Raw genomic sequence first — 26,344 nt, forward strand, 5'->3', positions numbered from 1 at the left:
GTTCAAAAAATATACACGATCCCATCACGGATATACCTATATAAAACTAATTTTTTTTACCTAAACTTACGTATATGTATTCCTTTCTAGTTTCTTGACTTAGTTATAATTACACGTTAATGTTTAAAACGAAAAGCTCAAGTTATCATTATGTTGCTACAGGGTGAGATGTTCAATGTTGTGATAGTCCGCCATGAATGTCGTCGCCCGTAAGAGAATTTAACTTATTTAGTTATATTACAATTTACAATGTATGTAACATAACGTGTAGTTGTATAGGTATACCATGTACCACATACATTATAGTCTATAGATAGCCAGTAAACAGTAAACATAGATAACCAAAACGCCAAAAACTAAATATCCAATTCATAAAATATCCTTGTCAGTAAATATTATTTTTTTTGTACTTATCAGAGTTACTAATTTTCTACGACTCGATGTTAATTAATCTATAAGCTTATAAATCATGTAGATCAGGGGTCACCAGTTAATATTTTAGGTAAGGGCAACATTAGTAATCTGAAATTTTTTTGCAGGCCATCAAAATTTTAAGTACATATTTACATTATTTAAAAACCAATAAATATATTTAACAAAAATAATAATTTACAAGCTTACAACAATAACACATATAATGTTGTCATAATGTGTTAATATTCTTTGTCTGCGGGCCGGATAAAATGTGTTCGCGGGCTACCATTTGGTGATCCGTGATGTAGGTCATATGAAAGAAATGTAGTAAGTGTACTGTCTATTATACAGGTTTTTAGTTTAAATATGCCTTCATAATATAATACTTCAGCAATATTAAATGATGAGACAAATATCTTATTTAATTAATATGCTTGTTTTTACTGTATGACTAATAATATATTTTCATCACTTCCCTTTAAATTGAATTAATTGATTTAAACATAAACATATTGCTTAGTGTTTACTATTTATTATTAATTAGCGCAGAATAGCTAATTTATTAAGATTTATGGTACAAGTTAAGTTTATATTATGACTGCATTTTCCATTATAATTTAAATTATGAGCGTATGCATTGCCCGAGTTGTGTAGTTAATTTTTGTAGAAGTATACATCCCAACTAATTGTTCTGTAATATCAACATCCTACAACAGTTGGATAGCTATTAATTAAATTAATGACATCATATATTTTTATTGAATAACATGCAAACATCCAACATATATATATTATGAACATGTGAGCTTTTTCTACCATTATAAATTATTATAATGTATTATAAATTATTTAATGCAGACGTGCAGTAATGTAGTTACTAGTTATATATGTAATATGTATAATACTAAATTAGTATTAAAATTTAGTGAGTATTACAATTACAATATTCATTTTGACATAATAAAAATGGTTAAAAATTTTTTTTATGTATAATAGGTATCAAATATAAATATTTTCATCTTGTAGATCAAAAATGCATTTGAAAATAAACATTCACGAATAAAAATAATATGAACTTTGATTATTTTGAAACATAAAAGAAACATTTATTATAACAAAATAATCAGTTTATAATATATTTTTGATGTCTCTTTATTGTTTATAAAAACAAATTAAAAACGCATTTATGTTTCAAAAATTAAATTAAATTTAAATTCATTAAATAATATTATTGTAATAAACTATCTAAAATAAATAAAAGAAATAATTTTTAATTTTTTAAATATAAATATTACTAATTTTATTCAGTTTTATTGGTTACATTTTTTTTTAACTGTCTGTATGCTAACACAGCTGAATCTCTTTCTCTTTCTATTATCCTACGATCAGATAAAGACAATGCTTTACGTTTGCCAGTAAATGCTTTTCGTTGAATTGCACTTTTACTAGGTTTTTTTAAAATGACATCATTTATTTTCTTTGCTTTTACAGAGTTGCCAGTATCTGTTAACATGGATTTCAAGAACAAGTCATCTTTTCGACCAGGCTAAAAATAAATATAATTAATAATCAGTAAGTAAGTCCAAGAATAAACATGAATAATAACAGATTATGATTTTTTACTTACTCTATTTTCAAAATCATTAATAACTGCTTTTCTAGGTTTTACAGTCAAATTTGGAGGACAATGTACAGTTTCTCCAAATTCAATATTGTCTTTAACATATTCAATTGCATGTTCTTCTTTATTTTGTGTTTCTTCGTCAAGTTTTTGTTTTTTTTTCTCTTTTTTTTTATCTCTTTTTAGTTTAGTTTTTAATTGTCTTTTTCGTTTAGCTTGTACTAATTTTTCTTTTGCAGTCTGAACAGTAGTAGCTTCAGTAACAACAACTCCGCTTTCCCGAATAACATGTGTTTGTTCAGGTTTTTCTTCTAGTTCAAATGCACATTTTTGATTATTTTTTGATAATCTATTTCCTATATCAATGTATGGTTGACTTTTATTTTTAAGACCACGTTTAGCTAATTTTTTTAGTTGCATAAATTCACGTAAGCTCCGAGGCACATCTTGACGTTTAGGATCTTTGGGAGGCTCATTAGTTTTTCCTTTTAACCTGTATTCAGTAAAAAATTGTTAGTGTATACCAAATCATAATAATTATAAAGATCCTAAAATAGTGTGTAATCAAAAATAAAGTTCAAGCAGAAGTAAAATAATTTTAAATTTAGTAACTTTTACATTCTGATCAGATTTATAAATGTCACTATGTTAGCTTAGGTATATTTGATTATTAATTTTACAACAAAACAATATATTCTAAAGAAGTATTTAAGTAATCACTGAATGTTTTAAAAACGATTGAAAAAATTGTTTATGAAATCAATGATTATTATTACTAACTATGTATGTAAAACATTGTAGAACAATACATATTAAGAAAATGTCACTTAATGACTCAACACTAATTGTTCATTTTTTTGTAAGATCTAGTAAGTAATAAGAGATACATTTTGTATTTCAAATTAATATGACAACTAATAAGTAAATAATCTAATAATGTATAGATAATATTCATAAAATATGTTCACAGTGCATTAATACATTGCCATTAGTTCATAATATAATTATAGCCAATAATACTCAGTGTCACAACTAGCGGTGGTGTTGAAACCTCATCATTTCATGAGAGGGGCTCTAAGACTTAGACACTAAATTATATTAATACTATTTATAATAATAAATTAATTATATTAAAAAATGTAACCTGCACCTAGGCCTGCAGTGCCCAAGTTGCAGCATAAATGTCTGATAGAACTATAGTAAGTCAGTAAATACTAATGTTACTGTGAATAGATTCATTAATGATTTTTAAATATTATAAACTATTGGAATATATTCAGCATTTTCAATTTTTTCATGGAGAATTTAAAGAAACTGGTACATATATTACATTTGACGCCGCTTGTAAGACTCACTTTAGGACCAGCACAAAGTGAGTCTTATAACCGAATGAATCTTATAGGCGAAGTGGAAAAAAAAATTAATTATGTATTTATAAATATTATTTTTCTACATATTTTGCTTTAATTTTAATACTTTAACACATATTACATATTACATACTTATTATTGAATAAATTTAATAATCTTGGTAAAAAAAACTAAAATTATAATAGGTAAATATTACATATAAAAATATTATAAAAATTATAAAGGATGTATGTATAATGTATTTATTATTTATTTTTGAAAAAAATTTGTAATTTTAATTTGTTTTTAATTTTGTTATAATATTCCGAAAATATAATAACTATAATCGTTGCGATAAATGTGAACTTTTATCTGCGATAAAAATTATACGTTATAAGGTACTAACAGAAACTAGATTTAATTAACACGAATATTATTTAATTTTTCAATACCAATTTATTTCTAAATTATAACTAAAAAAGTTTATTTTCTATTTATTTTACGAAATTTGAGTCTTACAACAGATTTTTTTTTAATGTATTTTGATACGTCCGGACCAGACGATTTTGAGTTTAATAAGCGACTGAACCTTATATCCGTGTCATATAAGCGGCGTCTACTGTATTATAGTTGTAGATTAAATAAGAAATTTGAATTAAATTACTATGTCTGACTTACTCTTCATTTCGTTTGGAAATTTGTTCAAATACGTCTTTTACTTTTTTTTGTTTTTTACTTTTAAACTTGCGTGCCATTATATATGAATAGAAATAAACATTTAATTAAAATAAACAGAAAAATCAAAACAAAAGCACGTTGATGCCATGTGATAAGCACTTGTCCGAAAAATGATAAGAATATAAAATGATTATTCGGAAAGCAGTTCCACAGTAGTACCAACTGAATGAATCAAAATAACCATATTAACTATATATTCAATTATAAACAACAATTATGGTCACATCACATATTTATTTTTAAATATACATATTCTATTCTATAATTTGCTGAAAACACATTAAATTGTGGATATGTTTTTGGATTTAAATTTTAAAGTGTATTATTTTAGTTACCAATGCAACTAGTAAATTGTTATGCTTTTTATTCCGTGTAATTTTTTTTGTATTCAGTTCAAAAATATATCCATTGTAAGCAAGGCCGAACTATGGGGAGTGTTCCTCCCGAAATTTTTAAAAGTAGAAAATATTTTAGCAGTGACGCAAATAGTAAAAATACTTAGGGGGGGGGCTCAAGCCCCAAGAAATTTTTTTTTAAATTATAATATGTTAGTACAATGTACATTAGTACATATTTTTAAGGAAACCTGTATTTCTTCAATTCTGACCTAAGTAAATAAGTATCATACATAGAACACATATATAACATAAGTATTAATATTATAGTATTACAAATTTATAATTTTATAAATAAACAGATTTATTTCATTAAAAAAAAAAAATAATAATAATAATAATAATTTGTAGTTAAATAAGTAACACAATTGAACATAATATATAAATAAATAGGTAGGTATATATTTGAATGTACTTGTAAAGTCTTTCAGTTTTTTCAAAAATATTTAAAATGTCTTCATTATTGATACTAATGTCATTTTCTATATTCAAAATACTTAAATTACTAAATCTATCTTGATTCATACAAGTACGAAACCATATTTTAATACGTCGTATAGCAGAAATTGATCTTTCACAGGTTGCTGTACTTATTGGAAGAGTAATAACTACTTGAAACATTTTGGAAAAATTTGGAAATACTTTACCATTGTATAATGCCAAATGATGTTTAATTTGCTCTAAACTAGGGTTTTCACCCAAAATGTTTCTTAAAACAGACATTTCAGACTTCAATGACTGATCGGCAATTCCAAATAAATCCTTAACAAAATATTAAACATTAATTAAATGCTTGAATAATAATAATGATTAATGACATAATGTAATGTACAAGTACCTTATAATGACCAACTAAAAATGAAGAAACTTCAAAATTCAATTTTAGTTAACTATCTACCAATGATGCAACTTGAAGACTTTCTTCGGAAATTCATATTTTTAAAATATTGATAATTGAATCTAATATATACAATAATACGCTTTCTTTTTCCATCACTCTTTTTTCATTTCTACAATATGATCATCACTAGCACTAGTAGTTGACAAAAAAACAAAATCTTTGAGTTGAGATGACTCTTTTCATTATCTCTTCCTAGATACAGCTATAACCAAATAAATAAAACAATTGAATGTCAAGTATTAGTATAAATTATTCAATATTTATATTTCATACATTGCAAAGGAATTTCAAGAGAAATTTCATGTTTTGTACTAAATTCAAGCATTTCATTCCAAAGTTTATCATAATGTTGTTCAAAATCGCGACATTGTTGTAAAGTTGTAATTACTCCATCTATTAAACATTTGGAATTACCTAAGGTTGCTGATTTTGATTGTAAATGTGATTTGGTAGTATATGAATAATTTTTAAGACTTCCTCTAATATGAATAAATGTACTACAAAATAATCAGACTTAATTGTTGAAATACCTTAAACAATAAAAAAGTAAGTTCAATAGTTTTCACTGAATAATAAAATAAAATATAGTTGGCATTTAATTATACAAATCAATACAGATTGCTTCAGCAACATCTTCATTTATTTGAGCATCAATTTCCTCTTTTAAAAATTCAATTAATACACCATCATTTTGTATAATTGAGCTACAACTTTTAAAGCGACAGGACCATCAGGTTTCACTTAACTGAACTAATGATTTTAATTCAAACCAAGTTGATTTTGAATTTCATTGAATTTTTTATTTTTTGAAGGATATTAGAAATGTATGTAGATGGCTTCTAGCGTATTAAATAATTTCCTAAGATCCTTTTGATCCGTTTGATTATTATATTTATATTTATAATTTGTAATAAAGCCATAGGTATGTAGGTATATAATAGAAACATTTTTTTTTTAAACTGATAAAAAATAAAACAATTACCTTTAAATGTTTACATGAGTCCACAATCACTAAATTTAATTTGTGTGCCATGCAATGAATCTATATAGCGTATGGATAAATTTGTTTAAGTTTAGTTTGGACACCTCCTTTATTACCCGACATAACATTTGCTCCCTCAAAAGACTGACCAACAATTGGAATATCAGATAGATCACAAAATTGTAAAAAGTTGACGATAGATGAATACAATGCATCAGCAGTTTGACTATGACATTTCAACAAATCCTAAAAAATGTTCTTTCACCTCTAAATTGTTGGTATAACGGATACAGATGGACATTTGCTCTTCTTCTTTATGAGATCTGTATTCATACACATTGATATTTATTATTTTAAATTGTTACAAAATAACTATGTATATTATTTAAAATATTTTTTTTATTTACCTGGCTTCATCACATGAAATGGAAAACATGCCACATTTTTTAACTTCAGAAACAATATTATCTCTCACATATGAAGCACAAATTTATTAAATCGTTTTGAATGGCCCAACTAGTATGGTTAATTGAGTTAGAAATATATTTTTTCTTGGAAAACAATATGCACAGCTCTTTAAAATTACCTAAAATAAGAAATTAAAATATTAAACCTAACTTTTAAAGAGAACCAAAATTAAAATCTCAAATAATAATTTTTTTATCCTAACCTTTATTTAAAGCATCTGCATTTTCTCGATGACCCCTAAATGGAAGTCCTTGCCGTCCAAGAAATATAACTATATCAATTAAAACATTTAATATACTGCCGGTGTTTTTGTCAATGTGCTCCTTATTGACTGTTGATAATTTGGAGATGATACTACCTTGGTTTAAAGAACGTTTATATTCTAACCATCTTGACATACAATTAATGTGGTTAATCGTTGAAGCGTGCAAACTCAGTTTTGATTTTTTGTCTTAGAATCTTATGATCCACAACAAAGCTGTAGATTAGATAAAATATCATGTAAAATATATTGAAACTATTATAATTATTGTAGGTAAATGATAATAACATGTATTTCAAATTATGAAGAAAATTATTTTATTTTAATTAATATATGGTAGACAAATTTAAATATACAATTATCCATTTTTTCTTCAAATTATTGAATAATATTATTACCTAATTTAATTTTAATATTTATTTCTTTAATACATAATTTAAATTTATGTTTTAAATAGGTACATGGGTAGGTACTTGTCACTTGTGATTATTTTAAATTTATAAATGTGTAGTATTATTTCTTATTTGCTTAATTACAACTTACTTTCTTCCAGTTATTAAATCGTGTTACAGTAAATGTATCTTCCGTTTGTCGAGCAGTTGAAAAAATACGGCATGGGAAACAAAACACGCTATCTTTTTTTATACTGTATTCAAGCCAATTGAACTCACTAAAATAATAAGATGTAAATCTTCGATTTTGATTGCCTAATTTTTTCTTAGAATACTCCTTATGAAACATATTTTAAAATCTTATTTATAATATTTATATACCTACGTATAAATTGTAATTAAAAATCTACTAACCTTTAATATTGGTTGACGAGGTCCTGTACTTAAATTTCCCAAATCAAGTTCATCATTTATATGCACATCACAGATTATATTATTATCCGTTGTATTTTCTTCTTTTTCTTCATAGTTTTCATCTGCAATTGTACTTGAAGTCGAAGGCGTATGTTCCGGCACATTTAGTCGATCACAAGATTTTTTTTTAATATTAAAAATACTGAACATTTTTTCTTTAGTAAAAACGAAATTAAATTTATATAGGTGTAGGTACTAAATAAAACGTCAACTCAAACACGATAGACGAACACGAATGATCAATGATGAATGAAGAATGAAAATATATTATATAATGATAAATTTATAAATGTAATTATAACTGGTCTATTCGTTTGAAGCTATTTATAAAATGGTCTTGTTTTTCCCAATATTTGGCCTACGAGACTTACCAGTTGTCGGACACTCGGACGTCGCCGTCGCTATCGTTTTATTTTTATTCGTTTATCGGTAATACCTTATTATTCGTATTTTTTTTGATTATAACTATACAATTATTTAGACATCATAAGATATTATGTAATACTACATTATACAGTGCGATTCCTTTTAAAGATAACACTAAATAATTCTGTCCAGTGACATCGGATTAATATGCGGTTTTCGGAAGGGGATAGGGAATACATAAATACACATTTCTTGATGATTTTTACATTTTTTAGATCTTTCCGTGTGCGCATGCGCATTACAACTTGCATTTTTTTAAATGGCAACAGGTCTATTGAATACCAAATTCGGATAGACCGATTTTTTTTAAGTCGATTTGGTCCTTTTTACCATAGCTCTAAAATCAAAATTGACTAAATGGCAACCAGTCAAAGTTTCGATTAAAATTTTTGAATTTTTCAACAATCATACTAGAATTTTATGAATTATTATGAAATTTTAAGTATTTACTAGATTACGTCTAATTGAGGTTAATTAATTCCTCAAAATTAAATTTAAATGATTTAATAATATCTGCAAACCTACGGATACAAAAAAAATACTTAAAATTTCATATATATATATATTTGCATTTATATTTTAAAAAAATGTTAGACTTCTTTTTTCTGCTACCACACGACCTCTGAATTGAAACACAGGACAATGACGATAATCGCGACATTGTTAAAAATAATTCAGTCATAATGATCGATCAGTACGCTGCTAGTTTTGCCTTCTGCAGAACTCATCACTCATCAAGATGAGCGTCCTGTGGGCGTCGCTCGGCAACTTCGCACACCACGAAGTAAGTACCAGTGCCCAGTACCATACTGCATGCAGTTAAAATTGTTTATAATAAACAATAAAAAAAAAAATTAATTAATTTTAATAATCCGTTAAAAATAATCATAATTTATACAAAAATGTATTAAAACGTCCTAAATTATAAAAAATAAAAAATAATAGAAAATGTATTAATTCAACTATGGATTACACTAATATTAATTGTTTTTTTTTTAATGTAATCAATTTTTTCCTCTCATCTAGTTATTAAGTATAATTTTTGAAAACATTATTTAATTGATCTTGTCATGAAATTTATTTTTAATAACATTCTTAAATTTTTAAATAATTATTTTTTAAATATTTCGGCATAAGAAAATTCACACATGTTATTAAACACACTGACTGTGCTTTTACTTAATAAAAATCTATCTGAACTTATTTAGGGTCGATGTATTTGATTATGTAGGCATAGTAGCTCACATGTCAGGAAATCCAGACGATGGTACATTATCGGACCACCTTAGAAATAATGAAGGCGAGGCGATGAATCGGCAGTGGAAACCTATTACGATTTGGAAACTAGATAACTTCCATCGGGATCATTCTGATAAACTTCCGAACGATGAGTTAATTTACGCAGCATACGTTGTATCTATATTAAGTAAGTACAGTACAGTAGTATATTATACTACTGGACAGTGCTAACTTGGTTATTCATTTCTCATTGTAGTTTATAAATATGATTTTTTTTCCCTAATCTTCAATATATATATATATGTTACGGGCAAAGTGGGATAGTCGGGCATTGTGCACAATGCCCATCAATTTCGGGTAAAGTAATCAGTTAGTAATAATTGTTTACTATGACCGGTCATTCTATAACAATGTCTGGACAATTTGGATTGCCCGACATTATTTTGGTCAATGTAAAAATGTACTGTATAATGTATGTAGAATTGTTGATACTCATCATTACTCAATGATGAGGTATACTCAACACCTGTTAATAAATACGAGACCGTAGTCACATTGCATGAATACAATGGTATAGACGAGTATAATATATATTTAAATTCGGTTTGCGTTTGCGCGAGAGTTGACGGGACAACAACATGTGCTACACCAGCAATCGGAGACATACGCACACAATATAATACGTAAAACCAGTTAGTATCAGTGTATGTGGTGACTGAGATATAGCACCGGCCGGCATCATCCGAAGTGTAAATTATGGTATTTTTCTATATCCGCGTAAACAGCGTGAAATTATACAAAGACGCAATATGTCGCTGTCGACGATATAGTAGTTAATGAACAAACGACGTACGTAAAATTGTGGTTCTTATATGTGAAGACGTCGCATAGTACGACTGCAGCGATGCAGGATCGGGGGTACGAAAAAGAGGAGGCACTACGGAGTTTGAAGATAAATCAGTAAATCACCAACGCACGTTCTCCGGCACCCCGTCCTGTAACGAGTTCACGTCGCACGCTCGATTATAGACGCCTTACACCCCCCTTACACAGTCAAAATCTATTACATTACTTTACATACCTAGCCTATAATTACTTACATCCCAATGACCAACATATTAATAACCAATAAAATATACTTGTACCCCTGAATTTTAATATTATATAAAACTGCACACCACTTAATAATTATACATATATATATTTATTATTTATTAATAATATCTGTATCAAATAACATATTTTATTACACAAAAATATACGATAATAACTTATTATGAAAAGGTAATACTATAAGTAGAGCCCCCATTTTGACTCTCAGGCAAGTCTGCTTCCATCCAACAGCCAGTTCATTGCAACTGATATACCGTCTTACTTATTATAAGCAAAGGTAATTTAACTTAATACTATCATTAACCATTTCTCTTGTAGTGAAGTTATAAATTTGTATTCAAATCCGAATCACTATTGTTTTGATTTCATTTCAACATATTTTTCAATACCAACGTATTCGTTTAGATTTTATTTGTCATCTTGTCAAAGACGATTATCAGGTAAGAAAATATATTAATATATAATTATATATCCAGAATAATAAGATCATTATTGAGTAAGACAACACAGACTCAGGTGTAATATAAAAAGTGTAAAATAAATAATATTTATAAATCTGTATTCACGATCCCGACAAATCGTAATAATATATATATAAGCATTAACAGACAATAAACGACTAGGCAAAGGGAAGTCGACACTCCTAGCCTTGTCATTTATTCTTAAAAATACCTAACTAAAACATCTATAGTTTAATATATTATTATAAGGTAAAGTTTCATCAATAGCAACGCACGAGCTTATTTTTAATTCATTGCAGTATTAACTACTATTAAGCTCCTAAGTACAGTAAAACCACTTTTTTTTAAAAACTCGTATGCAAATTTTCGCGGTGAAGGATTTATTTTTAGACTCGGAAACATTACACGCATCGTGAGCAGAGGCGTCTTCAGGTCAATTCTACGGGAGGGGGTGGGCGACATACAACTTTGATAAACCAAAACTTAAACCTATAATATATTTGATGTAATTTCAACTTATATTAGCTTTAAAGATTTCTGATATATTGTACAGATGCAGTAAAACAATCTTAAAGTAAATAATAATAATAATAGTAAAAAATATATTTATTATATGTTATATAACAAAGTCCAAAACTCTTTTATTAGAAGCAGCAAAGCGATTAATAATATTGTCTGTATTAATTGTTTCATTTCTATGAATTTTAAACAGATCTAATCCAGTCAGCATCTCTAACTTTTTAATCTAATAAACAATAATACACCAAAGCAATAATAACTAAGAAGTATATGCATAAGCAATAAGTAGTAAATAATTTATTTACTTAAATACTTTAAAATTTAAGTTTGTAAATAAAATTAATGCTTTATTGATTATACATGTTATTAATGAATAATTGATTTTCTGTAATCAATATTGAAGTATAGTATCTACCTAATGAAAGAGAAGTAAGGCTGTAAGAAATTTTTAGTATAAGTAAAAATTTAAATGTACCTATTAGTAGTAAAATTTACAATATGCATAATTTTATACTTTTATATAAATATTTAAAATATTAAATACTTATAAAAAACTAAAATTGTGTTTAAAAAAAGTATATAGGCAGTTTAGTAAAGATTTTAAATAAAAGTATAAAAATGTATTTAAATTTCAATGTCAATTTGATAACTGAAAAGTGAAAATGATACCTGCGAAGAGTTGAAAAGCTGCGTTCTGCAGTTGCTACGCTAACTGGAAGAGTGTATAATATAAAAATAATTTCTCTAATACAAGGAAAAATAAAATCAGGACATTCTTCAATGGCGTTAAATACATGATTTGGAACTTGTAACCCTAACATAAAAAAAAATGGTAATTAAATTTACATAACATACCCAATTTTAATTATTAAAAAAAATATTAAAAATTTGTACTAAAGAATTATGGATATTTTGTAAAACAAAGACAGAACATTACAAGGTTTATGGGGGGGGGGGGGCGATCGCCCCTATCGCCCTCCCTCAGGGACGCGCCTGATCGTGAGACGGGTTAGGCGCAAAAAAACACGAAATATAACGAATGGTGCATCGTCGGGTGGCTATGAATTTTACGCACCAAAACGATACATGGTTTTGACTTTTGAGTGTACTAATATACATTCATTACTCCATCAACACTAACCGATTTGTATTAATGTATATCATGAACTAATAAACATTATATTATAAACATATATATATATATATATTCAACGATTGTAACATATACCTGTTACATTTTACACAAGTACCTATATATACATGTATATTAATTTAATAATTTAGTATTCTAATTTCTTATGTTATATTATAAAATAATATATGATTTATTATAATTTATAACTCACCGGTCCATACAGGTTTGTAGTAACTTTATCTGTACAAGTTACTTTTAAACACTTCCAACGAATATTTGGATTTATTTATTCTTAAAATGGTATAATCATAAAATTCATAACCATATTTAATAATTTAAGATTCAGTTTATAGTTGTTTAGTTTTGGTTCATAGTGTACTCGTATTTCAGAGAGTAATGTTATGCTCTACTGTGTCGCAAATAATGCCTGCAAATCGCAATAAGTTGTAATTTCCTAAAATATGGTTTACATGTGACATGATAGTTATTTTTTAAATACTTATTAAATTTTAAACGATTTAAACCTTCAAACAAATCATTATTATATAGTATTCTTATTCTAAAGATTTAGACTAGAAATATTCATTCAGCTAGCGTTAAATCAGCTGCAGATATAGTATGTTGAAATACTTCGATTAGACATTATATATGTATATATTCATTATTGTGTTGCTTTATGTATAAATATTAAATTTATTAAAATAATTATCTGAACGATCTGCCGGACAAGCCGAGTAATGTTATACACATAATGTATTATTATTATATTGTAGATTCTTATTATATCGAACGTTAATATTTTTCGTTATCTCGAACTACGTTAAAATCCCCTTGAAACTACCATTAGGTGCACCTAAAAGCAATAGCGTTTTGCTCTCGATAACTCGAAATAAAATTTATCGTTTTTCGTTATTATTGACGGTTTTTTCGCACGCAAAATGTATCTGCAACTCATCTAACGACACGTGTAAAGTTTCGGAGTTCAAAAACAAATCATTCACCTTGAAAACTTGCATAAATACGAGTTTTTTTCAAAAAAGTGGTTTTTAGTGGACCTAATTGTTAAATTTTTGGATATTCGTTATTTTATTGATATAAAAATAATGTCCGACGGTCCCTTATGCACGCTACAACGATTTTAGCGGCGGAGTACGATTGCGCGTGTTTTACCTTTTTAGGTATACGATTGCGCGCAGTGCCAGAATAACAAATAGCACATGATTTTAACTGTTTTAAAGGCGTACGATTGCGTGTGAAATTGGGTGCGCTGTTGCCAAATTTTTTACTAAACAAAAATTAAGTTATATCATAGTTATTTTTAATATTTAAATACAGATACAAATACATTTATTCAGAAACTAAAAATTATATAATATTAAGAAAATGTTATTAATGATAAACATACCTGGATGTCAGTGGATGCAATAAAATTAGTCCATGCTTCCCAATGATCTTTATCAAATATATAATAAATCATATTATACATAATTAAAGTTATTATATAAAAATTTAAACAAAATAAATTGCTTTACACGTAAAACTCAGAAGCAGTAACGTCCATTCCAATTTTGATTTTTCCCATATGTCTAGCGTTTTTAATATTTGTTTCAATTAAACGCAAACATCATAGGCGCAAATAGAGGAGGCTGGGGGCTTAGCCCCCCAAAAAAACTAATGATTTAACTACATAACACATTGGAGAGAATAATCACTTTTTATGCAATTGAACACAATCGATTCGATTAGTGCGTCGATAACCACGTAATCAAGCCAACTACGGTTAGTTGGTGGGAAATTTGCAGTACTGACGACAATCGATCGGTAAATTTCGATAGAAATTGTGGAATAGATCACACGCCCAACCGGCGTTACAATGTCACATAACGATTACTATTTATGACTCGTAGTCCGTACAATATTCTTCCATGCATTTTGGCGTTCATTCCAAGTCTGGAGAATATGTTTTATGCTGAGTCAGTTTCAATGAACGATTTGAATTATATTATAATATAATTTATATTTAATATTTATCTAAATCGTGCGTCCGTGTTTAAATGTTATTTTGTTTAATTATAAAGTTCGTTATTTTCTGTGATCGATTTTTATGATAAATTTTTTGTACATTCTCCACATTGATCATATTAATTGTTGTCTGTTGATAATATACAATGAACGACTCAAAAGTGTACTCAATTTTTAATATGAAAAGATCTACTATAGTACTATAGCTCAAAACCGATTTAATAATTTGGATATACTTAATATAGAAAAATATATTGTTGTTGACGTTGAAGATATTCTAAATTCTTTTAGTAAAACTGAGAGAAGAATAAAATTATTATAATTATCTAGGTATAAAAATAATATATGTAAATTTGATGTTTAACGATATAAATATATGTACGTATATATTTATGTATTTTTTTAATGGTTTTTTGATAATTAATAAGTATCATAAAGTAAACCCACCTTCATGTAACATCCAATCCATATTTACTATTTAGCCTTGATAACATTTTTAAGATTGTGGTATCATTCTTTAATACCTATATCTAGTCGCTTATTTTTCTCAGTTGTATTCTTACAAGTAGTAATCTTCTCGATGGTTCTAACTACTAATTGTTGAACCTAGTTTTCTGCATCTTCTTTTAAATATCTCTTGCAATAAGCTTTGAAAAATTTTTAACATTTATAAGTCGTTACATTTTAATAATTGGTTTATATACTCATAAATAAAAAATAAAACAGTAATTAATTGTATAAATATGATTTTAAATTTATTTATATTTTAATAACAAATCAAGGTATATAATATAATTGATATAAATAAAAAAAAAACAACTTCCGAAAATGAAAACGACTTGCCGTAAAAGCTGTCAATAATGTACTACATTTTGATAAGAAAAAACGGTGTAAATGTAAGAAACAAAAAAATTATTTTCAGAAAAAAAATTTGCCATACGGGCTAACAGTATATATAATACGTTTTGATAAATCAAATAGTGTACAAAATGGAATAAAAAATTTTAGTAAGTAGCACAATGAAATAATAAAAAATTAATCTGGAAAACAATTTGCCATATGGGCTAACAGTTGGTATAATAATACATTTTATAAATGTAAGAAAAATGAAAATTTGAACAAGAATCACAAAAAAAGGAAAAAAACATCGACAGGACGACACGAAACTATGCGAGGGGGATACGAGATGGCGATTCGGTGCAAAAAAGCTCGGACGCACGATACGACAACCACTAGACGGCAAGGCGAGGCCCAACAGCTTTGGCCGCGGGAGTGATGGTTGACGGCGAGCGGCTAGTGTGCGATGTCATGCGCGCGTCAGACGGCGGCAGTGCAAACGACGGAACCTTCGACGAGCGACGGAGACCAAAACGGCACGGGGCGAACGAAGAAGATTTGAGCCAGTGGAATCGGCGGCCACCAAATGGACGCGACCCGGCCGGCTTCTGTTCACCTCGCGACGAAAAAGACAGTTATGCCACTGGCGGCGTGTCTCGTAGTCGGACGGGTCTGTCAACCTGCGATGGCAGCCGGAGTCGCGCGCCGCCGGACCCTGTGAAACGCACAGTTTCCACGGGTCCGGCGCCGCTGACATCCGTGTTCTTAGCTCAAAACAATATATCATCATCACTCACCTTGTGCCAAACAATCTCCGCCGCCTGATGACTCTTTTTTAACATAATTTTTTTAGGAATTTGGAGGAAAATGCCTGCTGTGAGAAAGTCGATTCCAAATAGACTTAACGACAAATTCAAATCTGTTTTCAGAATTCTTATCGCTTCATTAGATCAATTGGTATGTTTGGAAAAAACATATTAAAAATACTATATCACGCGTGTATTAGACAAAGATAGAAAATCACGGGATGGAATCCCCTTAATAACAATAATTTTATAATTTTTTTATATTCTTATCTTAGAATCATTATCAAAAGCCAGTTACTCAAAAGAACACTAGTTTACATCAGTCAATTTTTACAAAAGAAACTAATTATTACAAAAAAAAAAAACATATTCCTCATAAATATTGGACGAGTTGGCTGATTCGGAAAAAGTACTTAAAAAATACCAGTTAGGTACCGGCACGTCAATGAAAATGATGCGCCGACGGCACGCTATTAGACACGCACCGGGCGTACAAGAACTGTACAGCTGGTACGGGTGACCGACCGGTGACCACCAAAGCGACAAAATATATAACTATTAACTACGCTCAGACATTAATTTGTAATTGTGTCGATCTACACATTAATGTAGTCAAATTGCCAATACATTGCGCCGGATAAGCAGAGTAATCGAGTAATGCATCGTACTACGCATTATGTAATATTATCATAAAAAATGCAATGCTTTTTTTATTTGATTATTTTACCTTCAACAACAGATTTTATTAACTATGAATACTACATAATTACATTAAAGTAATATTTTCAACAGTGTAAAAATATTATTTAATATAAACCAAGATTCAACAGTTCAACAGCATGTTCAGAAAATCTTAATTTTCACTTGGAAATAAGGAATAATATTACATTATTACGTATTGATAGTCACATTATTTAATTTGTATTGTAAGGCGGTAGAAGTGCCTTTCCAATTTCAAAACTAAGTTTTCTGATTTACAAAAGATGCGTTCTTTTTATACTCAAATAGATGATGACCTTTCTTTAATTGGTAATTAACAAATTGCCCCCCCCCCCACACCGTTTAGGACCACTGTATCCACCCTTGAGCAATATAAGGATTCTTGTTAAACGTATTTTATTAATTTTTGAATTATTTATTGTAAATTATATTATTTATATTACTACACAGACACAGACACAGTACACAATAACACAAATATCATACCACTTATACAATTTGTTCGATATTTATAAGAGTAAACACCGTAACTCCTACACACAAACACAAATTCACATACGATTTACCTACATAATTAGTTTATTTAGTCTAGTACCATATTATATACTACCAACAGACATCAGTATTTGCCTGCTAATCCCGAACACTAATGCCACGACTGTAGATTGAGCTACGTAGGTACTAAGTATACGTTTCACACATTACACACACGGTCAGCGCGTGTCGTGTTACGAAATTGGTTACCGACACAAGTCATAATATTTTACTTACCTACCATATTACATACTTATCTACGTAACCAATGCGTAGTATCGTAGTGATTGTTATTCCCACGAATGTGTTATTACTGTTATTAAAAGAACCGCAGCTGTGCCGGTAATTGATAAAAGAAAAACACGTTCGCTTTTGATATGATATTAATTCATTACCCCGTTACGTTTTTCTTTTTTTCTTTCCTCGGTTTGGACCAACAAAATATGTCTAGACGATAGATTTTTATTCACAGTCATCAGTTTGTATTGTTTGTACCAAGCAAATTCGTTGCAAAAGTTCTTATTCAATGAACTAAATATATTATATATAGTATACTTTTAATAGAACCGTATATTATTGATATCTACACGTTTTGGGTTTTCCAGTATATCTTACACCAGTAGTCTTAAACATACGGCCTGTGGGTCACATGTGGCCTGCAATAAAAATACATTTTGAACAAAAATATACGAAAAATTGTAAAAATGTAAATTTTTTTTACGCATCATAAATACACAGAATATTATCTGACGTCCAATGTCCATAATGTAATATTTTTACATTAATCGTTCAGAAATCACATTATACTCGATAAAGAAACAGTTACCCAAAACTAAAGAAACACTTTTCTAACATTTTATCTTAGTTCAGTAGCTCTTATGTATGTGAACAATTATTTTCTCTCATGAAATTAAACAAATCGAAAAGTCACAATTAAATTTCAAATTATACAATCTGTTTTATATTTGGCATCAAGAAATTCTTGTACAAATATAGACAGCTTGATACAAAAGAAAAGATGTTAAGTTTCAAGTGCAGCTCAAAAATAAAAATAAACAATTAATCAAGTTATTTTTAGATTTTAATTCTAATTTTTTTTAAAAGTTAATGTTCGTTATATTTTTTCAATGATCATTTTATAGAAATAATAAGTGAAAAAAACAAATACTTTGTTTATATTTTTATAAATAATTTTGGTAATAGTAATTATAATAAAAGTAATATAGGTAATAAGGTAAGTCATTTAGAATATTTTAGATAAATGTATTTTGTATGTATCTTTGCCTTCATATTGTCTTAAATTTTTAAGGAAAAAGGATTTCATCGATTCCGCCAGACCTTTTTATGCTAGAGGACAATATCGATTCCGCCAGTATCGACTCCTCCAATACAGGTAGTCTAAAAACAACCTATCGATTCCGCCAGGGAAAAAATAATCTTCCCGAACAAAAATTATCATTTTATAGATTATAATTTATCGTTGTAAATTTGTAATACCATTATTATAAGTTATAAGTTTATAACCTAACTTGCTCGCTAATCGGTGATAAGCTAACGTGTAGAAGCGTAGTTGTCCTACACTATTATGGTTAGTCTTGACTTTTCTTCGTATCATTATACTTCATAATAATGAATTTCGAAATTGTACCCGGTGATGAACGACAAAATAACTTAGTTATTTATCAAAATTAAAACATTTTTAAAACAAACTTTGTGAAGTATTTATGTGCCTATGAGTCGAAATGTGTTAATAGAAAGTATATAGCAAAAATTATGTTAGTTTTGTATTATTACATTATAAAAAATAATATTTTACAATTTTTAACTATGTATATACAATAATGCAATGATACAATATACATGATAAAAATTGTTATCGAATTTAATTTTGTCTTTTTTGTATATATATTGTATTTATTATATTGATTATTAGTTATAAATTGGTAGGTAAATAGGGCGGAATCGATAGGTCCCCTAATTAAAAAGAGGACACTTAAAATTTGGCAATCATCATTGTGTTGTCTAATATTATATGCATTCGTATAGTTTTCATACCATAACATTATATTATATAGGTATTATAATCATTCGAAAAACGCGAAATTGCTTTTTATAAAACAACGATGAAAAAAGGTAGGTAAATGAATACTATTTTACTGTACAATGTACATCGAGTTAAATTTGAATTCAATGATACATTGAATACATTGATATTAAATTGCATACCACGAAAAACGATTCTGTTCGGAAACGGTATATCAGCCTACTTCACCATATAATAATTTTTTTCGAAAATATTGCATTTATTTTAGGTATTAGTTTATAATAATTATAATAATAAATAATTATACCATATTGGCATATTATATCAACTTAAATAACTCAAAATATAATAACACATCTATCTATAAATACTGTAAAACAGTAAAAATAGATTCATAGTACCTATAAATAGATAATATTTTAAAATAAATTAAAAATGTTATTGGGTACCTATCGTAAAATTCATAAAATAATATAAAATATATAAAAGTTTAAGTTCCACGAATAATGTTTTTAAATTATAACAAAATAATGAATACCGTTATTTACTGTTTAAATAAGTAATTTTGTCCAAATTGGAACTTAAAATGTCTATAAAAAATAATTGTCTTTAAATTATATTTTTTAGATCAATCAAAATAGTTAGAATTATCGTACCAATGGCGTGGGATTGAAGTTTTTAAATAACCCGTGTCGTGTTTTTTTGCCCTCGATATTTTAATGGACTATATAAATAAGATTTTCTACCATAAAAATCTAATAATTATTAATTATTATATATACTAAACAATTTATTTACACATGCGACCTCAAACTATATTATACGCGTGACACTCGCCATAAGTACATGGTTTGACACACTAACACAGCGGTTCCTAACATGAGGATAATTACCCCCCGGTTTTCAAGAGTATAACGGGATTTTCTGAAGGGTAAAGAAAGGACAAATTTTTTCTATTGTACCTATGTAGTTACTATGTATTATTATTAACTCATCTCATCTACATGTACTACGATTGTAGACTGTAGTATTGTAATAATATGAATTATGTTAATATTATAGCTTTGATGATTACCTTTTGTTCTAATGACACAAATAATTAATAAATTAAAAATTATCAATAATAAATAAACTCAATTTTTTTTAGCGGGGAGAGAGATTATTTGCTAATATCTAATCTAATTTATGGGTAATAGTCTCAAAAAGGTTGAGAACCGCTGCACTAAAAGTTGAACATTGAACATAGGTATTCTATAGATCCAGACACTCAGAATCCAGGAAAAATGTTGTACAATAAAATATAATACATGGGTAATGGATAATAATATTAAAAATAATATCTATATTATCGACTATAATATAAGCGTGATGAACAGTGAATTTCGTCCATCACAGCAGTATATTTCAATATTTGGATACTCTTCGCAGTGTTTAGTGAATTCATACACGAAATATATTGAAGTATTGAAGTACCTATATGTCCTATATCATCACATCACGAAGAAAAACCTACGCAGGCGGGCAATACACATTCAAACTATATTCGGTTCATCCAACTACAAACAATATTTAAGACCGCCCTGTGGCAGCATACGCGTAGGTACGTCTCACTATAATCCAACAACTTTTTCGCCCTTTCACCGGTGATGACATTTCTTTACAGATTCCGTTATTTATCAAATCTGTATTTTTCAAATAATTTGAGAGTGCGTAATGCGTATACACTATACATCGTATTGGTACGTGCACGTGCACGTGCACGATATCGACAACACACAGGTGCAGGTTAATGTTTACCTATTATATTCGCTTTAAGATAATTATTATTGTTTTCGTTAGTTTTACACGTTTTTATTGTGTCGCGCATGGTGCATATAATAAATTTATGTAAATATTGTAAGTACTATATAAGTTTTTTATATATTGCAAATACGACAGCAATAAATCTTTATTTGAAAATACTTTTTGGTAATCGAATATCGTAATATTACATTTATATACACAATAATACAAGATAACAGAAGTTTATGTATCCACAGCCCCCACAGGCCACAGGACAATCTTTATAAGTAGTATAGGTACAAAAAATCTACAGTATTTGAAAATATGGTCCTTGAGTAGATATTTTTAAAAATTCCAAAAACAGATAATAAAAGGGACGAGTATATGATCGGTGAATCGACTGAATCGTCCTGTATGTATAATAATGATTTATCCACAATTAATTTTTGTAACCAATTTTTCAAAAAAAAAAATAATATTTTGACTATAAAAACTTGAAACTATATTATTTTTCAACTACTATTTAAATCTTAAATTATCATTTTCTATACTCATTATACTTATACAATAGAATTTTAAAAATATGGAGATTAATTTATTGCTATTAAGTTTATAGGCATTTGAAAACTGATATGTTTTTAGATTAAATAAAAATGTTTAGGTTAAACGAAAAGCTTGAAAATGTAATACTATTCTTCATATGTTGTTTTTATTGCCATTAATACCTAAATACCAAAAAAACATATTACGTACAATTTTTTTATGCCTAAAATTTTTATTGTGACAACATTTGATATTACTTAGGTAATAAAGAAAGATTTTAATTATTTTGTTATAATTTAAAAATGTTATTCATAGGGAATCGAAAATGTTTGCAGTAAAATATTATAATATTGTATAATAATAAATATACCTACTATTGACAATACAATTTTAAAATTAATAAAAAAATCATATCATTCATATATTTTGTTATCGTGGTAATTGATAACAATGATAAACTGTATAATGACGTCATAGACAGTGAACATTTTCCCTGCTATGATTCATTTGTGGATTGATAGCGAAGATAACAAAACCCGACAACCCAACTCCCAAGTCGTATGAAACATAGTCAACATTACTGTTTAATCACCAATAAATATTACGAGTTACGACAAATTATCCAAGATCAACATCACTAATTAACTTATGCAATAATTTTCTTGATACAATACCTTAATAATTGTTATTTATTATTTAGAAAAGATAAATAAATTATGTAAATTTTTATGTGTAAATATAATTGCCAACATTAAATTGATCAAGTATTTTTTTTGAACAAATTATTTTTGACACGCTATTATAATCTATTATACTCGAAAATGTGCGTTCCTTTTCAAAAAACCGTGTGCTACCACTTTGTTACACTCACATAGCATCAATCAATTTTTAAATTACAATACACGTTTCACATAGAATTTAGCACTTCACAATCACAGGAATCCTTAAAAAGGTAAAACAAATTTTCTACTCTAATTTCATTCTATTTCTGTTTGTCAAACCCATTTATTGTCTCTAGACATTCCATGTATTTTTACTATTTGTTTAATGTTGATTGTATTTCAGATTTCGACTATCGCCTTGAAACAACACATGCATTCTACAAGGCCAATTAATTGTGGTGCTGTTGATCAATGGGAAACTGTTTTTCATGTTTGCGCTCTAAGAGTAACACTAGGCCGGTGGCACATTCCAGTGACAACGAAAATTTAGACAATGTACCAGACAAACGAGTTGATGGTAAATTAACAATTAAATTACTTATTTGTAATTAGAAAATAATATTGTATACAAATCTACTAATTTAAATATTGCTTTATTGTTTTAATTAAACGATTAATCTTAAGAACTAAAAACCATTACAAAATTTTTTAGTTTTTAAAACATTAAATTGGTGATTTAATATAACATTCGTATGTATTTATAGTATACAATATAATATAGTACCTACTTAAATGTAGAAGAAAAGAGTAGAAAACAGTTTATGCTGCTCTAGGTATATATATTAGCGTATTTAAAATCTAGTATTATTGTGATTTGGCCTACTTCTTAAATGGATTGGTCTGAAAAACGAATAAATTATTGGAAGTGACCTGTATAATACTATTATTAAAAATTATTATTATTAAAATACAAATTGAAATTATGCCACTAGAGGAAGAAGAAAAAAATGGACAGAATTGAGAATAACACATAAATAGCTGGAATAACTAAATGTCAGTTGGTTACAAAACTCTATGAACAAGGGTGACTGCCCTATATTAGTTGGGGCAAAACAAAAGAAACAGAAGAATAGTACCTAAATAATCATCTAAAATATAAAACTTATAATTTAAAAATCTGAATATGAGTAATATCTTAATTTAAGTAAACAAAACCATGTACTTGTAAAAACAGTTTAAGTCATGTTTTATTGGAGATGCATAAACTAAAAGTATTTTAATTTATCTGGTTACATCTTTCAAAACGTTAGTTAATTTATAAACTATTTTTCTGTTTTTGTTATACAGGTCTGGATTCAAATGATTTAAATCCTCCAGTTATGGCCATGAGTAATGGATCTCATAATGCTCCTGTTATAGGATCAGTAGGTAGTGATAACTGTGGTAGCTTGCGTTCCTCGTTTACCTGTAATCGTTTGACATCTACATTAAACAAGACCAATATAAAGTTGAATAACTTTGCCACAAAAAGTTTCCAAACCAGGGTTCAAAAGTTATTCGACGTATACAAAGATGCTGTCGAAGACTTGATATTAATTGACGGAATTGAAAGACTGTGTAGTGATTTACAGATGTCACCTGAAGAATTCCGCATCCTTATATTAGCGTGGAAATGTGATGCTCATCAGATGTGTCGATTTACACGTGCAGAATTTCTTAATGGTTGTCATGCACTTCAAGTAGATTCTGTGTCATTGATGAAAAATAAATTGTCAGATGTAGCAAATGATCTCAATTATAATACTGAGGAATTTAAAAGCTTATACAGGTAAATTTGTTGTTGCTTTATTTTACTACTAATAGATTTTGTATAAATATTTTATTTACAGGTTTACATTTAAATTTGGTTTGGACAATGCTGTAGGACAGCGTATTCTTCCAGTTGACACAGCCATTGTATTATGGAAATTGATTTTTAATATTCGCGAACCAGAAATATTACAACGTTGGTTGAATTTTTTGGAAAGCCAAGATAATATAAGAGGTATTCCTAAAGATACATGGAACATGTTTTTAAATTTTGCTGAATCTGTATCCAATGGAGATCTTTCTAATTATGATGACACAGAGGCTTGGCCAAGCGTTTTTGATGATTTTGTAGAATATGAAAATGATCAAGCCAATCAGAACATCAGCGAAAAAGGAATTGGAAAAAAACATGGCAATGTACTTTAAAGTAACTTAAAAGACTATCACACATTTTTTTTTTGAGTTCTTAGACTTAAAAATAATGTTTGACAAATACATTGTTTTGTAATAATAACTTATAAATCATCAGTGCATTACAAGCCCGTCCAATATTAATATAAACCTTTGTGGTCTTATAATGGCAATATTACTTTATAAAAAAAATTTGAACTTTATATATATTAAGTTGGATTAGTTAAATTTCTTATATATTTTTTTTTATTATTATTATTTACTTATAGATCAAAATAAATAATTCATATTTTTATAACAGTGTCTTCTGTTTATAATAATTTACTTAAATGTTTGCATATAAATTTTCATATAAATATTTTTTCAAATAATTTCTATTGTGTTCAAAAAATATAAACTCATCTCGGTCCTACTAACTGCAACAAAATTGGTTCCTCTAAGTAATCCAATCACTATTATTTTTCCACTTAAGTATTTGGGATCGAGAAAGTTTTACATCTGGTTTTTAGTTCTCAAATATGAGCGCTGAAAATAATCGTTTTGTAAAAGACTGACTGAAGTTGTTAGTCAACAAAAACCTGTGATATTATTCACGCTTGATCAATGATAAGCGTTTAATTCTTGTTAATAACATTATGTGCGATTTTTTTTTTTTTTTTTTCTTCGCTGTAGTTAAGAATTTATAAATACTTTACTAAAAAATAAGACAAATTTTAGTGTAAAATATAAATATATGTATAATATATTATAATAATAACGCTACATCAAAAACAAAATAATATGAATTCTTGAATAGTGTACTTTGATTAATTTAATTTTAATAATGTATAGATAATTTATTTAAAATTTGTTTGGGGTCTTGTTAATTTTATAAAAAAATAATATTTCTATGACATAAATAGTTTATTTATTTCTATATTTAGTAAATTATTGTAACACGATTCTCCTATCATATATCATATATATTTCTTGACTATATAATATGTCTAATATGATATAACCCTTAATGTAACTAATTTATATTGTAAAACGTAAATGTTAGTAAAATAGTAATTATGGATATAATAAAATTTGAACACTACTGTGATCAATATTATCATATTATGTGTCAAAAACACGGTGTTTTGATACAAAATATATTTTAATTTCAAAAATTTAAGATGGCGTTATAGATACTGTCTATACCTATCTAGTTAATTGACAATAAAGTCAAAATTATACTTTAAAAAATCAACATTATGTATTTATGTCACTTATAAGTTATTATTTGAGTTTAAAGCCCATA

At 27.6% G+C, this 26,344-nt stretch overlaps 2 protein-coding genes and 1 long non-coding RNA gene across 4 annotated transcripts; 1 reads left to right on the forward strand and 2 right to left on the reverse strand.

Annotated features, from left to right (window-relative positions):
* Positions 1 to 1,550: 1,550 nt before the first annotated feature.
* Positions 1,551 to 4,221, reverse strand: LOC132917902 (coiled-coil domain-containing protein 137). The gene is made up of 3 exons (XM_060978891.1): positions 4,063 to 4,221; positions 2,042 to 2,528; positions 1,551 to 1,960 (listed from the first exon to the last, which is right to left on the reverse strand). The coding sequence occupies exons 1-3, from the start codon at positions 4,137 to 4,139 to the stop codon at positions 1,715 to 1,717; spliced, it is 810 nt and encodes a 269-aa protein (XP_060834874.1). The 5' UTR covers positions 4,140 to 4,221; the 3' UTR covers positions 1,551 to 1,714.
* Positions 4,222 to 5,141: 920 nt separating this feature from the next.
* LOC132918174 (uncharacterized) lies at positions 5,142 to 14,658 on the reverse strand. 2 transcript variants are annotated; one of them, XR_009660408.1, is made up of 10 exons: positions 14,422 to 14,658; positions 14,295 to 14,341; positions 7,937 to 9,231; positions 7,674 to 7,800; positions 7,071 to 7,346; positions 6,808 to 6,986; positions 6,401 to 6,723; positions 5,692 to 5,948; positions 5,356 to 5,620; positions 5,142 to 5,279 (listed from the first exon to the last, which is right to left on the reverse strand). It is a non-coding gene; the product is annotated as an uncharacterized LOC132918174 (long non-coding RNA). The 2 variants fall into 2 exon arrangements; XR_009660407.1 differs by having other exon boundaries at positions 7,674 to 7,859; positions 14,422 to 14,657.
* An 8,028-nt stretch (positions 14,659 to 22,686) lies between these two features.
* LOC132917517 (DCN1-like protein 3) lies at positions 22,687 to 26,293 on the forward strand. Its single transcript, XM_060978297.1, has 4 exons — positions 22,687 to 23,129; positions 23,243 to 23,416; positions 24,187 to 24,667; positions 24,729 to 26,293. Exons 2-4 carry the CDS (start codon positions 23,311 to 23,313, stop codon positions 25,072 to 25,074), a joined length of 933 nt encoding a protein of 310 aa, XP_060834280.1. The 5' UTR covers positions 22,687 to 23,129; positions 23,243 to 23,310; the 3' UTR covers positions 25,075 to 26,293.
* Positions 26,294 to 26,344: the final 51 nt, after the last annotated feature.

This window comes from Rhopalosiphum padi, chromosome 1 (assembly GCF_020882245.1).
Source record: "Rhopalosiphum padi isolate XX-2018 chromosome 1, ASM2088224v1, whole genome shotgun sequence".
Taxonomy (NCBI): domain Eukaryota; kingdom Metazoa; phylum Arthropoda; class Insecta; order Hemiptera; family Aphididae; genus Rhopalosiphum; species Rhopalosiphum padi.